The sequence below is a fragment of the Chelonoidis abingdonii genome, chromosome 26, assembly GCF_003597395.2.
Source record: "Chelonoidis abingdonii isolate Lonesome George chromosome 26, CheloAbing_2.0, whole genome shotgun sequence".
Lineage (NCBI taxonomy): Eukaryota > Metazoa > Chordata > Testudines > Testudinidae > Chelonoidis > Chelonoidis abingdonii.
Genome location: NC_133794.1, coordinates 4,606,395 through 4,622,093, shown reverse-complemented (window position 1 = coordinate 4,622,093; position 15,699 = coordinate 4,606,395). Strand labels below are relative to the sequence as shown.

Below are 15,699 nucleotides of genomic sequence, written 5' to 3'. Positions count from 1 at the left end.
CTGCCCATTTCCTCTACTCAGCGTCCGTACCCATTGTGCCCGCCAGCTCCCACTGCCCATTTCCTCTACTCAGCGTCCGTACCCGCTGTGCCCACCAGCCCCCACTGGCCACTGGGCCATGTGTGAGAGGGTGCGTGCCACACCGGTACGGAACGTGTGCGTGCGAGACGACGCGCAGGTTTGAGCCTGTGTGCCCATGTGAGCAAGTGTGGGTCCGATTTCTGCGTGGGCGGCTGGGAGCTGCCGTGGGGGGGAGAGGTTGGTGGGGGGGGCAGTGTGATGAGTGTGGGGGCGGCTGGGATCTGCTGGGGGGGGAGGTTGGTGGGGGGGCAGGGTGGTGAGTGTGGGGGCGGCTGGGATCTGCCTGGAGGGGGGAGATTGGCGTGGGTTGGTTCCTGTGTGTGTGCATGTCGCAAAGGGCAGGTGTGACGTGTGCGTGCGCCTGCGAGGAAGCCTGGTGCAGTCACCACAAGCCGCTGGAGAGCCGTGGTGGGCAGCAGCGCCCCGGGCCCCAGCCCTGCAGCACTCGCTGCTCTCTGGCCTCGCAATCCGGACTAGCTTGGTCGGGGGCCCTTCGAGCCCCCCGCTTCCCACTCTAGCTGGGCCCTGGGTGTTTCCCGCCTCCCTGGGGCCGCCTGGTGTCTGAGATCCTCTTGCGTTTGCTCGCCCCACCCCTGGACACTCGACACCCCCCGCCCCTGGCTTCTGCAGCGGAGGCTCAGAGGCCCAGCTGGCGCAGGACCCAGCCAGATTTCACAGCTGCTTGAATGAAAACCAGAAGCATCCTCCTCTTTACACTCCTTGATCTCTCCCCTCCCCGCCCCCCCAGCCCGAAGGACACTCGCTGTGTCAGGCACTGCAGTGGGTCTGTGCCCCTGTGAGGGAGGGGCAGGGAGAGGGGGACAGTTTTCCAGCCAAGAGAGATGCAAACCTGGCCTGGCCTGACTGGGTCCATTCCCAAGGCTGAGGCAGGAGGAGATGGGGAGGGAGAAACTTGGAGCCACCTTTTTGCTCCTAATATTCTGGGGGATCTTGTCCGGCTCCTGGGGTAAGTCAGAGCAGCCTTAGGGCTGCTGGAACGTACGTTCTGCCCCCCATGGCCCCTGGGAGGTAGAGAATGGCCAGAGTTCACCAGCCTTGTCCCCAGGCCTGTCTGCAGCCGCGGCGGCGCGGGGAGACCCCTGTCCAAAGGGATTCGCACAGGGCTCTTTCCCCTGAGTTTAAGCTGTAATGAGCAGGCATGTGCCTCGCTGTCAGCACTGGCCCCAGTGCTGCACTAGGGGGCGCTGTGCTGCATGGAGGTGTGCCAGGTGAGGGATCCCTGTATGAAAAGCCCCCACCCCAGAGCCAGCTGCATCTCAGCTCTGGGCGAGGGATCCCTGTGTAAACAGCCCTCCTGCACCATCTCACAGGCAGAGCAGGTGAGGGGTCCGTGTATGATGGGTCCCTGTGGCCCGCCCCAGAGGTGACCGCATCTGAGCATAGGGTGCAGTGCTGGGGGATGGAAGGTGCTGTGGAACTGTGTATCTGCCCTGCTCTTTGCTCAGCAATCACCAGAGACTCCAGGACACCTCCCCCAGATGCTGACTCCTTCCTCTCTTGTCTTTTCAGCAGCTGGCTGGGGCGTGGGGTCCCCCCAGACTCTCCCACCCAGTGGGGACAGCAGCCATGGCAGCTTCTCCTGCCCCTGCCAGCTGGGGTTCCTGGTGATGCGATTTTTATCCTACCACCCAAAATCACATTGCCAGGGATTTCCAACGGGCAGCGGGTCACAGCACCAGGAGAGGGATTGCCTAAGGGGGTGGGCCCACCGCACCGTCTGCTGCCAGCTGCACGAGCCCCGACATGAAGAGGAGCAGCGCACCCCATCACGGTAACTCAGCCCAGAGCCAGGTATGGGGGAGCGGGGGGATTCGGGGACGGGATGGGGAGCTGAGGGCAAGCAGGGCGGTCCAGGGCGAGGGAGCTGTGGGAAGGGGGGAGCAGAAGCTGGGGAGGGAGCTGAGGCTGGGGGTGTGTGGCCAAGCCCTGAGCTGCCCCCCAGCACTGCCCAGTGCTCGCCCGACCCCGGGGTGCAGGGCTTAGCTCACCTGTGAACAGAGTTCGCACCCGTATCGTGTTCACAGTGGCTAAGTTCCGCCTCCTGGAGTCCATCCCCTGGGGCTCGGAGCCTCCTCAGCAGCTGGGCTGCGCCCGGAGGGGTCCCCAGGTGCACAGAGGTGGAGGCTAGTGCTTAGCGTTGGGGGGGGGGGGTCAGGACTCCTGGGTTCCGTTCCCAGCGCTGCTGCTGTCTCCTGGGGGCCCTGCGTGCCGCGCTCCCGGGCTTTGCCTCCTGTGCCTACTGAGCTGATACTCAGTTGCTTTGGTTAAACTGGCTCAGTTCAGCAGGAACAGGAGTCCGGCTCCAGCCTCGCGCCGGCCAGGAGCCCCCGCTGCCGAGAGAGGGGAGCCCCGAGCCTCGGGGGGAGCCCCGCGCCAGGCTGGAGATCACCGTGACCAGCTGATTCCTCCACAGCCAAGGGGCTCATCCTTCCTGGGGGTGAGGGGAATCCTGGGCCCCACCCCTGTTCCCACTTCTCCTCTGCACCTTCCCCATTCCGTCCTTCCACTTCTCCTCCCAGGCTATTCCCCATTCCCTTCCTCCACTTCCTCTGCGCCTTCCCCATTCCCTCTTTCCACCCCTCCTCTGCGCCTTCCCATTCCCTCCTTCCACCCTTCCTCTGCGCCTTCCCCCTTCCTTCCTTCCACTTCTTCTGCGCCTTCCCCATTCCGTCCTTCCACTTCTCCTCCCAGGCTATTCCCCATTCCCTCCCTCCACTTCCTCTGCGCCTTCCCCATTCCCTCTTTCCACCCCTCCTCTGCGCCTTCCCATTCCCTCCTTCCACCCTTCCTCTGCGCCTTCCCCCTTCCTTCCTTCCACTTCTTCTGCGCCTTCCCCATTCCGTCCTTCCACTTCTCCTCCCAGGCTATTCCCCATTCCCTCCCTCCACTTCCTCTGCGCCTTCCCCATTCCCTCTTTCCACCCCTCCTCTGCGCCTTCCCATTCCCTCCTTCCACCCTTCCTCTGCGCCTTCCCCCTTCCTTCCTTCCACTTCTTCTGCGCCTTCCCCATTCCGTCCTTCCACTTCTCCTCCCAGGCTATTCCCCATTCCCTCCCTCCACTTCCTCTGCGCCTTCCCCATTCCCTCTTTCCACCCCTCCTCTGCGCCTTCCCATTCCCTCCTTCCACCCTTCCTCTGCGCCTTCCCCCTTCCTTCCTTCCACTTCTTCTGCGCCTTCCCCATTCCGTCCTTCCACTTCTCCTCCCAGGCTATTCCCCATTCCCTCCCTCCACTTCCTCTGCGCCTTCCCCATTCCCTCTTTCCACCCCTCCTCTGCGCCTTCCCATTCCCTCCTTCCACCCTTCCTCTGCGCCTTCCCCCTTCCTTCCTTCCACTTCTTCTGCGCCTTCCCCATTCCGTCCTTCCACTTCTCCTCCCAGGCTATTCCCCATTCCCTCCCTCCACTTCCTCTGCGCCTTCCCCATTCCCTCTTTCCACCCCTCCTCTGCGCCTTCCCATTCCCTCCTTCCACCCTTCCTCTGCGCCTTCCCCCTTCCTTCCTTCCACTTCTTCTGTGCCTTCCCCATTCCCTCCTTCCACTCCTCCTCCCAGGCTATTCCCCATTCCCTCCTTCCACTCCTCCTCTGCGCCTTCCCCATTCCGTCCTTCCACTTCCTCTGCGCTTTCCCCATTCCCTCCTTCCACCCCTACTCTGTGCTTTCCCCATTTCCTTCCTTCCACCCTTCCTCTGCACTTTCCCCATTCCCTCCTTCCACCCTTCCTCTGCGCCTTCCCCATTCCCTCTTTCACCCCTCCTCTACGCCTTCCCCATTCCCTCCTTCCACTTCCTCTGCGTTTTCCCCATTCCCTCCTTCCACCCCTCCTCTGCGCTTTCCCCATTCCCTCCTTCCACCCCTCTTCTGCGCTTTCCTCATTTTCCTCCTTCCACCACTCCTCTGCGCCTTCCCCATTCCCTCCTTCCACTCCACTGTTGCTCCCAGTATGCCCGGGCAACCCCATGGAATTGGCATCAGTGGGGTGAAGTGCCCGGAGCCCCCCTGTGGCGGGGGTGAGGGGGGGGTTGTGTTGCTGTTTGCACTGGGGGAAGCTAAGAAGCTTTGAGCCCAGCCCAGTGCTCCTGGAATAAACGCTGCTGACCAGTCAGAGCCTCTGAGCCATTTCTTGCGGGAGGTCCTGCGGGGCGGGGGACGGGGAGTGGTGGAAGTGTCATGTGACTTCGTGGGTTGGGTGGGGAGGGGCTGGGAGCCAGGACTCCTGGGTTCTGGTCCCAGGAGGGGGTAGGGCCTAGTGATTAGATTGGGGGTGAGGGAGGGGAGGCCTGGCTTCTGGTCCCATCTCAGGCATGGGAGTAGGATTTAGTGGTTAGAACAGAGGTAGGGGGGGATGGGAGTCAGGCCATCTGAGTTCTGTCCCAGTTCTGCCCTGATTCTTTGTTCAGCAGAGCCTGGGGGCAAGGGCTCGGCCCCACCGCCCAGCCAGTCGCAGAATTTAACAGGTGGGAAGCTCCCCTCCCTGCCAGGCAGCCGGGGCTGGAGGGTTGGTGCTTACAGGGACACCCACTGGGGGCTCGCTGCTGTCAGGGGGATGGGACCCAGCTGGCCCCCCGCGTGGCTGGGACAGCCCCTGCTCAGAGCTCAGCACACAGCTCGCCACCCCCACGGCCTTAGCAGAACACTGCCCAAGCCAAAGCTGTGGGGATGCTCTCCCCTGGCAGCCAGTGCCAGGCCCCAGGGTGGCACTAGGGGATGCTGTGCTGCAGAGGGAGGGCGGGGGGCGCTCAATCGGGGTGCTCTACCCTCTGAATCAATGCTAACCCAGGTGCCCAACCACACGTTTTACAGCAGGGGTGAAAGAGTTAACAATGTGGCCATTTAAATGAGCCTCTGAGTCCATCCCTCCCTGAGCTGAAGGCAGCAGGTCCCCCCTCTCTGGGCCAAGCTCAGGCTGTCTGCAAACTCAGGCAGACCTGGGGGCCTTTGTGAGGTCGTCTCCACGTGCGGCGCAGCGGGAGGCTTCTTCCTGTTACTTCTTTTGTGAGGAAAGCTGAGGTTCTGGAGAACAAGCTGGCAGTTTGAGCCGGACCCCGGCGTGCGTGGGGTCTCCATGGGCTAACTCAGTCTGAGCGGTGGGTGCAGACCTTGTCCATACAGCCGAGCTGCGTGGTTTGGGAATCCGATTCCCCATCTGAGCTCCAGGCCATGCAGCTGGGCCGAAGGCTGCGCCCATGGAGACCCAGCCCTCATGTTGGGTGTTTCTCCAGCACCTTCTCCCATGGATCCGGGCAGAGGGGAGCCACAGGAGGGCTGGGTTCCCTCTGCCCTGGGGCAGGATGAGGCAGGTGAGGAGGGGACTGGCTGGGGATTCCCAGAGACCCACCTGCCACTGGCCCAGCATGGCTCTTGAATTGCTTGCCAGCCATCCTGCTCTTCCTAGCTGCCCAGGATAACGAGAAGGAATTGAGGAGTGTTTCCCATGTCCCCCGGCAGGCCCTCAGCACCACAGCAAAGCCGCAGCCCAGCAGTACGGCCTCAGCCCTGCATCCCGGGGGTGGCAGGGGGGGTATCGGTTCCTCCTTTACAGTGCTGTTAAGAAACCCAGTGGTGGGAGGAAATGTGTGGTGGCCATGTCCTTCGCCACCCTCCACATAGAGCCTGATCAGAGGAGACCGTTGGGAGACCCACAGGCTTCCTGGAGTGGCCTTTTACAGGAACACGGAGCCGCAGGGTTATTGTGACACAGGGAGAAGGGACAGGCAGCACCCGTGGGATGGGGTGGCTCAAAGGGGGTAGGGCCCAGTCACCCAGCACCAAGATGCAGCCTTCTCTTGGGGGGGAGGGGGGGCGGGAACATGGCAGATGTTCAGCTGTCACTTCATGCTGCAGGAGGAGTGCTCACCTGGCACTGAAATGCAGGATGCAGCCACCTCTGGGGGCAGGTACAGGGGTTCTTTATACAAGGATTGCTCACCCAGCGCTGAGATGCAGCCCCTCTGGGGCAGGGGCATGGTAGCTGCGCTGCTGCATAGCTCTTTAGGATAGGAAGTGAAGGAAAAATCAGTCACATCATGAAAACACAGGGAGGCAGAGCAGGTATTAGGCAAGGATGCTGCAGCTAACACACTGACCACGTGACCATGGGGGGGGGGCAGTCACACGCCTCCCCCCTTTTGTGCCTCAGTTTCCCCCTCTGTAAAACAGGGGTGATGATTCTGCCCCCGCTCAGCTGGCAAGCACTAGGGGCAGGGTGGCCACCCCTCAGCTGCAGGAATGCTCGACTCCCCGTGGGCTCTGACGCTGAACAACGTGATGCCCGTGATTGCAGGCGTGCGAAACAAGCCAGGACAGGGTGTTGCACTGAACGAGACACACGCCACTGAGCCCAGTACCCGCCCTCCTGGCTCAGCCCCGGCCCACGCAGTCCCTCCGGGGCAGCCCCATGGGCAAATTCCTGGCGCAGCGCAGCGCAAAGGAACATTTCTCGGCAAGTCGAGGCCTCACGGGCAATTAGCGGCTTAAGGGGAGCCCATCCCACCCACTCTGAGTCACTGGCTGGTTGGCGCCTAGACGAGTCTGGCCTGCCCCCCACGCCGCGCGAGGCAGAAGGTGGTAGGGCTGGAATGCTCATGCACAGGATGGCGATGCAACGGGTGGGTGGGGGGCACATGCCAGGTGAGCAGGTGCCCATGTGGCCTCGTCCGGTAACATGCGGTGCCGTGGCTAGCAGGGGGAGCGGGGTATGGAACCTGTTGCCACTGGCTCAAAGCCTGGCCCAATCCCAGGCTTGCTAGCCCTGCCTGGCTGGTCGCTGCCCCCTCAGCCCTGCATGGAGTGAGTTTGAGGGGGCTCAGCATAACCCCTAGCAGGACACGTGCCCACGTTATAAAGCTGACTCCCAGCCAAAGCCATGGAGGGAGTGTGGCTGGGCGGTGTGTGGCTGGGCGGTGGGGGCGAGGCCGACCGGGGGGGGCAAAACTAAATAGCCACGAGCTAGGTGCCTGAGAACACCGGGGGGGGCACTTGCAGAGCTGTGCCTGAGACACCCGCTCCAGTTTGCTACACCAGAGCCTGAATTCAATCACTCTTGGGGGTGCCTGAGAACTGTGCTTGGGCGCATGCAACAGCCCCACTGACACAGGGGAAACTGAGGCATGGCAAGGAGCAGGGACTTCCAGGCATCCTGACTCCCATGCCCCTCCCAGAGCTGGGACTGGGCCTAGGTCCCAGGTGTCCAGACACTCAGCCCCTCCCCTACTCTAAGTACAAGACCCAATGCCCAAAGCTGGGGCTAGAACCCAGGATTCCTGCCTCTTAGACCCCCACGCCCCTGCGCCCAGTCGAGCCCCGTCCCTCCCAAAGCTGTCACCAGAGGCCTCCGCAATGCATCTGCACCCATCCGCTTCCTGCCCGGCTGGGTTCCTTTCCCACACCCCTCCCCCAGCCCACCCACCGGGGGGGGGGGGGCACTCAGTTATAAAGGGGTGTTTGAGCTTGTGCAAAGTATTAGCTACAACACACACACGCACAGACACACACACAGCTGGTCAGTTGGGGAAGCTGAGTGGGGGGCTGCGGGGGTCACTCTCCAGCAGTTGATAAAGGCCTGTCAGGAAGTCATTGTCTGTCTGGGCCGCTTTGATCTGAAATGTCAGCTAGAAATAGCCTGAAAGGAAATGGAGCCATCCTGAAACTGTATCCTGGTCACCCCCCCACGCCCGCCCGGTCTCAAATCCGTCACGGCCTGCGCCTGCCAAGAGCCCATGGCCTGGGTGATGGCGGGGGTTGGTGTAGGGCTGGTCCTGGATGCCCGGGGGCTATTCCCAGCTCTAGGAAGGGCGGGGGGGGGGGCTAGTGGAGAGGATCTGGGAGTCAGGCCTCTGGGTGAGATGCTTTGTCCTGTGTCCACAGCAGGTCCGACTGGCTGAGCATTATAATCCCGTGGGCACTTAACCGGGCTATGAAAAGTTCTCCGGCGTTCCCGGCTACAGACAAGGCCGAAGAAGCACTTGGGTGGGGGTGGAGGGGGGCGGAGTCGGTCGGGGGGGGATGTATGGGAGGTGGAACTCACCTTCGCTTGCTTCCTCCTGCATCAAAACCAGCCCCAGCTTCTACTAGCCTCACGCCCACCCCCATGGTGCACACCATGTCATTTTGGGTCAGCGGCCATTTACAGAGCCATTCTAGAGGCCTCTGCCTGGGCCAGGGAGGTCGTTGCCAGTGCAAACCCCACGGCGCGGTCCAGGCAAAGCCGCCAAGGGGGAAAAACACTGGGGCTTAAACCCTGGCCTGGCCTGCTCCATTGCAGGTGGGGCTGGGGACACGCTCCAAGCCACTGGCCGTCGGAGCAGCCCCAGCAGGCCAGGCATCAAGGCTTGCACCCCCCGCGCCGCCCATTTCTAATTCCATCTTGCCAGGGGCTGGGGGCGCTCATTCGTAGTATTAGGTAATCATTACGGTAGCAACCGAGCAGGGTGGGCCCATCTGGAAAACGGCATGACCCCCTCACCCGGGCAGCACACAGGACCCTGGCCTGATATGCCCCATTGCGCCAGGCGCTGCCCCAGCCACAGTGGTGGCGCAAAGTCCCTCCCCGACCCACCAGGAGCCATGCAGGGCTCATTAGCTGCCATTGTAACAGGTGGGGGGAAATGCGAAGGCACGCATGTGCGTTTGCGCATGAAGGGCCATGAGTTTTGCTCTGGATTCACGCATGACCCACAACTATGACCCCTTCCCCCGCCGCCACTGATCACTTCAAACCCCAGGGCACCCAAACCCCCCCTGCCCTGGCCCCCAGTTTAATTCAGGCAGGCCGGGCAGCCTCTTCCCCACGATGCTGCTACAGGAATCGGTCACGTGCCCCTCCTGCGCCTCGTGGCGTTTCTGGCCCTGTCACCGGCTCCCCGCGTGGGCCGGAAGGGGAAACTGAGGCACGGGGCCGGGGTGGGAGCGCAGCGCCAGAACCCAGGCGTCCCGGCTCCCAGCCCGTAGGCCGGGCGGGGCCTGGCAGGGCTGCGTGGGCCGGCGGTGCAGGCTCCGGGAACAGCCCCGAGGGAGCCCCGGCCGCCGCGCACGTAGCTCACGGGACTGGGCGCGTCCCGGCGCCCGCGGGCTGGTCGGTGGGCGGCGGGCGCCCCCTAGCGGTGCAGGCGGGAAAGGAGCCGTCGGCTTTGCGGGCGGGCAGGGCCCGGGCCACGGCCAGGTTCACAGGAGGCGACACAGGCCGGCATAGAACCCAGGCGTCCTGACCCTCCCATCTAACCCCTACCCCCGACAAACTGGGCTAGAACCAGGTGTCCTGAACCTCCCATCTAACCCTACCCCCCCCTCCTCCCACAGCTGGCGTAGAACCCAGGCGTCCTTACCCCCCCCCCCCGGCTGGGCATAGAACCCAGGTGTCCTGACCCCCGCATCTAACCCCAGCCCCCCACAGCTGGGCATAGAACCCAGGCATCCTGACCCTCCCATCCAACCCTTACCCCCCACAGCTGGGCATAGAACCCAGGCATCCTGACCCTCCATCTAAAACCCTTACCCCCCACAGCTGGGCATAGAACCCAGGCATCCTGAACCCTCCCATCTAACCCTTACCTCCCACAGCTGGGCATAGAACCCAGGCATCCCTGACCCCGCATCTAACCCCTACCACCACACAGACTGGGCATAGAAACCAGGCGTCCTGACCCCCGCATCTAACCCCTACCCCCCACAGCTGGGCATAGAACCCAGGCATCCTGACTCTCCCATCTAACGCCTACCCCCCCACAGCTGGGCATAGAACCCAGGCGTCCTGACCCTCCCATCTAACCCCTACCCCCCCACAGCTGGGCATAGAACCCAGGCGTCCTGACCCCCGCATCTAACCCTTACCCCCCACAGCTGGGCATAGAACCCAGGTGTCCTGACCCTCCCATCTAACCCCTACCCCCCCCACAGGTGGGCATAGAACCCAGGCGTCCTTATCCCCGCATCTAACCCCTACCTCCCACAGCTGGGCATAGAACCCAGGTGTCCTGATTCCCAGCCCTCCCCTCACCCGCCCAGCTGTGCATAAACCCAGGCGTCCTGACCCCTCCCCTCAACTAACCCTTACCCCCCCCTCCTCCCACAGCTGGGCATAGAACCCAGGCATCCTGACCCTCCCATCTAACCCCTACCCCCCCTACAGCTCGGCATAGAACCCAGGTGTCCTGATCCTCACATCTAACCCCTACCTCCCACAGCTGGGCATAGAACCCACGTGTCCTGACCCTCCCATCTAACCCCTACCCCCCACAGCTGGGCATAGAACCCAGGTGTTCTGACCCCTGCATCTAACCCCTACCTCCCACAGATGGGCATAGAACCCAGGTGTCCTGATTCCCAGCCCTCCCCTCACCCCCCCAGCTGGGCATAGAACCCAGGTGTCCTGACCCCTCCCCCCATCTAACCCTTACCCCCCCTCCTCCCACAGCTGGGCATAGAACCCAGGTGTCCTGACACCCGCATCTAACCCCTACCCCCCACAGCTGGGCGTAGAACCCAGGCATCCTGACCCTCCCATCTAACCCCAGCCGCCCACAGCTGGGCATAGAACCCAGGCAGCCTGACCCTCCCATCTAAGCCCTACCCCGCCCCCAGCTGGGCATAAAACCCAGGTGTCCTGATTCCCAGCCCTCCCCTCACCCCCTCCAGCTGGGCATAGAACCCAGGTGTCCTGATTCCCAGCCCTCCCCTCACCCCCCCAGCTGGGCATAGAACCCAGGCGTCCTGACCACCTCCTCCACCCAAGCACCAGTGGGAAACCACTGGGCCTTGGTCCCCGGCTAGAGTGAGGGCTACAGGCAGCCACAGCAGGGTCCTGGGAGAAGGTCACGGGGTCTCCAAGCTGGTTCTATCCCCAGCTCTGCCCAGGGACGTCGCTTCCTCGGCCTGGGGGCAGGGGATTCAGTTCTTTAGCACCACAGCTGTTAGCGACCCCCCAGGCCAATGCCTGGGTCAGGGTCAGGCTCTGCTCAAGGGGCAGCAGGTGCCGCAGGCTAATGCCACATTGGTGAGAAATGTGTTTCCTTTGCTCAGTTTTGAATTTGCCCCCCCAATTTCCTTCACCAGCCCTGCCTCATATGGAGGCTGGGACTCCCCTGCCCACTGATCCCTGCAACAGGCCCAGGCCTCTGCACGTCCTTGCCCTGTGCCAGGCAGCCACAGTAGCACCCGTGGCTAAGCTCAGCCTGGCCTCCGCTGTTCGCAGCAGAGGCTGTGCCTGTGACACATGCATCCCATCCCCCCCTGCCCCCCGGCCAGAGAAAACCCTTCTTCTAAATTTCCATCCTCCACTGCCCCCAGCCGCAGCTTGGCCGCGCCGTGAAAAGACTCAACCGCCCCCACCCCTGGCACCAAGAAGAAACCAAAAAAAGTTGTTTTTTTAATGTTAAAACTTTTACAAAAAATACAATACAATAAACAATTCAATAAATAGAAAAAAATTACAAAATTACAGGATTTTTTTTTCTATTTTTTTTGTAATATAGGCAGGGAAACAAAACAAACCAACAAACGACCCAACAATGAGCAGGAAGTACAAACCAGAGCAGGAGGGCTCCTCACCAGAGCTGTGCAATACAGAATATCGGCTGCCCCTCCTCGGCTCTCAAGGGACATGGCGCATTAAAGTCAAACAGCCCCCACCTCCACGTCATTTCAGACCCTCTCTTCATATATATTAATTTCTTTTAGATTCTCTCATCTTCACAAGAATCGAGTTTGTAACGTGCCCGGGCGTCTTTCCTGAGTAGAATTTAGTCAGAGGAAAACGGAGTTTTGGAGAGGGGGGAGCGCACCCTCTGCTGGAGATTTAGAAATTACCCTCCCACCCCCCAGGGTAGAAAAAGAAACAAAAACCCCTCCAGTTTCCTAAGTCTTGTTCTGGCCTGAAGCAGGGGGAGGGTTGAGGTATGAAACGAGCACTGCTATGAGCCAGGAAAGCTTCCGGCCCCCCCGAGCCTTGCGCTAGGAGAGGCCAGATTAGGAATCCTTCACTTGGGGGAGTCTGTAGAACAGATCACACCCACAGCCCCACAGTGGTACAACACAGGCTGGATCAGGGTCCCCCCCCTTTCTTTACTGGGATCAATTTAGCTCCCCGACCCCTTGCAACTGGGTCCTGGATTCATCTACATCTTCCCTCCCTCCAGGGGTCAGAGCAGAAATACTGGGGGTGGGGGGAAGACAGGACCAGCGATAACGGGCGGGAGGTTGGTCCCTAAATATTCAACTGGAAAGACCCCCCCTCCAGCTGGAAAAGAACCGAAGAACTGCCGGAAATCCACCAGGACAGCGGCTTGGGGCTGGGAGCACCAGACTGGCAGGCAGGCGCTTGTGCCCCTCGCCCGGCTGCCCCATGCTGGAAGAGAGGCAGCCCCAGAGGTCGGAGGTTGCAGGGGCCAGGCCCAGGGATCAGGGCCGGAGCCACCCATTCCTGGAAATGGTTTTGGGAGGTAACAGGGGAACGGCCAGGCTAGAAACAAGGGCAGACGAGCCCTGCAGCTGGGGCTCCCCGGCCTCTCCCAGATCTGAACGACGGCTGGTCCAGTTCCCTTCTCGGGATGGAGCCAGGACAGATGGGGGCTTCAGCTGTCACAGGTTCAAATTCCCAAAGGGGAATTTATGGGCAAAAATGGTACAGAGAGCCAGGGTAGAGACAGGGCTGATTTCCAAGAATTACGGATCCCCCACCTGGCTCAAGAGCAGCAGGAAGCCAGCAGAGCCTCCCAGGGGCTGGCTAAAATCAGACGCATCTCACAGCTGCTGCCAAGCCCAGGCCCAGCCCCTTCTGCCCGAGGATCGGGCCCCCAGCCCCTGCCCATCACACCCAGGCTGCTTCTGCCCAGCTCCGACCCCCGGGCTCGGCTCTCAGAGATGATCCTTCAAGGCAGCCAGCTGGTAGCCGCAGCCAGCCTGCAGTAACACTGAAATCTGCAACTCCTACAAGCCCACCATGAGTCCGCCCCCCAACTAGAAATTAAACACTGGAGAGAAACGGGGTCCTTCAAGAGGGTACAGAGCCCCCCCCCCCCCCCCATTGACCAGGTCCTGGCCCAGGGACCCCCAGTCAGATGGGCCCATGTCAAACCAGCCCCACCCTCAAGGGGCAGTGATGTGGGGGTTCCCTAGCTGACTCCATAGACCCCCAACTGATCCAAGCAGGGGGAAGGCGGGGGGGGGAAATCAGCCCATGGCCCGGCCCCCTAGCCAAATCGCTCCCGCACCAGGAGCATGAGTTTCTTCTTGCCCTTGTAGGTCTGTTTGAGGTTGTCGAGGAACTGGCCGAACTGCAGGTGCCCGTCGGGGGCCAGCAGGAAGGTCTCGCGGGCCTTGCACAGGAACTCGATGAACTCGCTGTAGTGCCGGGGGCTGATGTGGGTGAGGCGGGAGTGGGTGGTGCTGACGTAGGCGGCGATGGCTGCCTCCAGCAGCTGGCAGAGGGGGGCTTTGTCCAGGCCGGGGGGCTTGGGGGCGTGGCGGCGGCCCGAGAGGGCGGCCAGGCCCGGCGGGGGCAGGCTCCAGCGGCGCAGGATGTCGGAGAGCATGGGGGCGCACTGCACGCTCTGGATGATGAGGGGCACGATGGCCGAGAGCTGGTTCTTGCCCAGCGAGTGGCTGAGCGAGCAGGCCCACAGCACGTCGTTCACGGCTGGGTGCGTGTCCTGGTTGAAGGCAATGCTGAGGTGGGAGAAGGCCAGGGTGGCCAGTTTGTAGGCGCGGAGGGGCAGCCCCCGGTGCTCCATGTAGCGGGCCACGGTGAAGAGGTGGGAGTGGCCCATGCCGGCCGCGGCAGCCGAGTCCAGCACGATCTGGTAGGCGGCCTCGAAGGCGGCGTGGTCCTTCTCGCACAGGGTCAGGGCCGGCAGCGAGCAGTTCTGCGGGTCCTTCATGGCGCACTGCAGGGCTACGGCCCGGGCCCGGGCACACAGCTCGTCCTGCTGCCCGAAGGCCAGGTTGAGGCGCAGCAGGGTGGCCGGGGTGGTGCCTGTCACAGCCACGATGGTGGTGGCTTCGATGGGGGTGAAGAGGCTGTACCAGTTCTGCATGATGTTCATCAGCGCCTGCACGCCTGGGGGGAGCGGAGGGGTGGGGTCAGTGCAGCTCACGGGTCTCCGCCCGCCCGCCCAGCCTGCAAACCCCCCAGCGGACAGGGATCGGCCATATCCAAAGAGACAGCAACTTGCCCAACTCCAGCCGGGACAAGAACCAGGAGTCTGGGGGCCCTACCGGTCCCCTGCTCTCACCACTAGACCCCACTCCCCTCCCAGGGCAGGGACGAGAACCCAGGAGTCCTGGCTCCCAGCCATGCTGGGTTGGTAGATTCATGCTATGAGCCGGGAGCACCAGGTGCCATGTTAGAGGGGTGGGGACAAGCGGGATGGGGTGGAGGGTCGGCTGGGCTGAGGACCATTCATGGGTATCACTATGGGGGGAGGGTGTCCATGCGCCCCCCGCCCCCCGTTCCCCCACTCACCGATCTCAGTGGCACAGCTCACCAGCCAGCGCACCATCTCCCTCCGGCGCCACGTCATGGTATTCAGAGTCATCCGCATCACCTGTGGAGTGGAGGTCGGGGAACACAGCTCGTGACAGTGGCCGGACCACAGCCCCACAAGACAGAGCCCCCACAGCGGGGAGCCCATCTACAGCTGCTGTGTGCTCAGATTAGAGCTGTTATGGAGCCTTGCACCAGAGGGGCTGAGAGCACACGGGGAGGAGTCACTGCACAGAAAGGGAAACTGAGGCACAACGGGGGAAGGGACTGGCCCAAGGTTTCTCAGTGAATCTGTGGTAGAGCTGGGAGCAGAACCCAGGAGTCCTGACTCCTAGCCTACCCCCACTCTCACCACTAGATGCCACCCCCTTCCCACTGCGTGCTATTAAGCAGCTGTGGCGCCCCACCCAGAGGTGGCTGCATGTCAGTGCTTGTCAAGCGACCGCAGCGATAGGGTCTGTCAAGATCTTCACACTCCTCCAGTGAGGACGCAGCTGTCGTTCCCCCCACCCCATACCTGCAGGCCGAGCTCCAGGGAGATGTTGAGCAGCGTGGCGTCCGGTGAGGCGCTGGCCGGCGTCGCAGTCTTACAGGCGTCCTGGGCCAGTTTGAACAGGAGGGCAGGGGAATGGATGTTCTGCTGGATGGACCCCAGGACCGTGTGCAGCCACTTGGGGTCTCCTAGACCAGGGATGGGGGGCAGAGATTAGCCCCAGGGGTGGCTGGGACGCCCAGGGGAAGAGGATCTGCAAAGCTGCAGGGCTAGGAACTGCAGGATCCCAACTCGAGCCCCCACAGTCCTGGTTCCCAGAGGGGCTGATGCCTGCAGCTCCCAGCGATCACAGGGGCCCAGCTCCTGAGCCGCAGGAAGGGGCTGCAAAGACTTCTCGCTGTAGGGGGCGCCAGCTCCCACCTGGCAGCAGGGTGGAGACTGGCTGGCCCAGGGGAGTGGGGAATGGGGCAGGGGCCTGTCCCCTCTTGGAGGTGCCAGACTCCCAGCCAGCCCCAGGGCAGGGACTGGGTGGCCCAGGGGGGCAGGGAATGGGGCTGGGGGCTTTCCCCTCTTGGGGGTGCCAGATTCCCAGACAGCCCCAGGGCAGGGACTGGCTGGTCGAGGGGGGCG

The 15,699-nt window shown here is 62.4% G+C and overlaps 1 protein-coding gene across 2 annotated transcripts in view; it reads right to left on the bottom strand.

Moving 5' to 3' along the window:
• ZSWIM4 (zinc finger SWIM-type containing 4) overlaps positions 1-15,699 on the bottom strand; it is a 119,518-nt gene that overhangs the window by 87,970 nt on the left and 15,849 nt on the right. The window contains exons 11-13 of one of the 2 annotated variants that reach the window (XR_012654879.1): positions 15,094-15,257; positions 14,556-14,637; positions 12,909-14,150 (exon numbers count right to left, since the gene is read on the bottom strand). Coding sequence is in view for 1 of the 2 variants with exons in the window: in XM_032780345.2 (XP_032636236.2) it covers positions 13,285-14,150; positions 14,556-14,637; positions 15,094-15,257 (1,112 nt within the window). In the remaining variant the exon portion in view is untranslated. Of the gene's footprint in view, positions 1-11,449; positions 14,151-14,555; positions 14,638-15,093; positions 15,258-15,699 lie in introns of those variants that run through there. The other variant, XM_032780345.2, reaches the window with a different exon arrangement.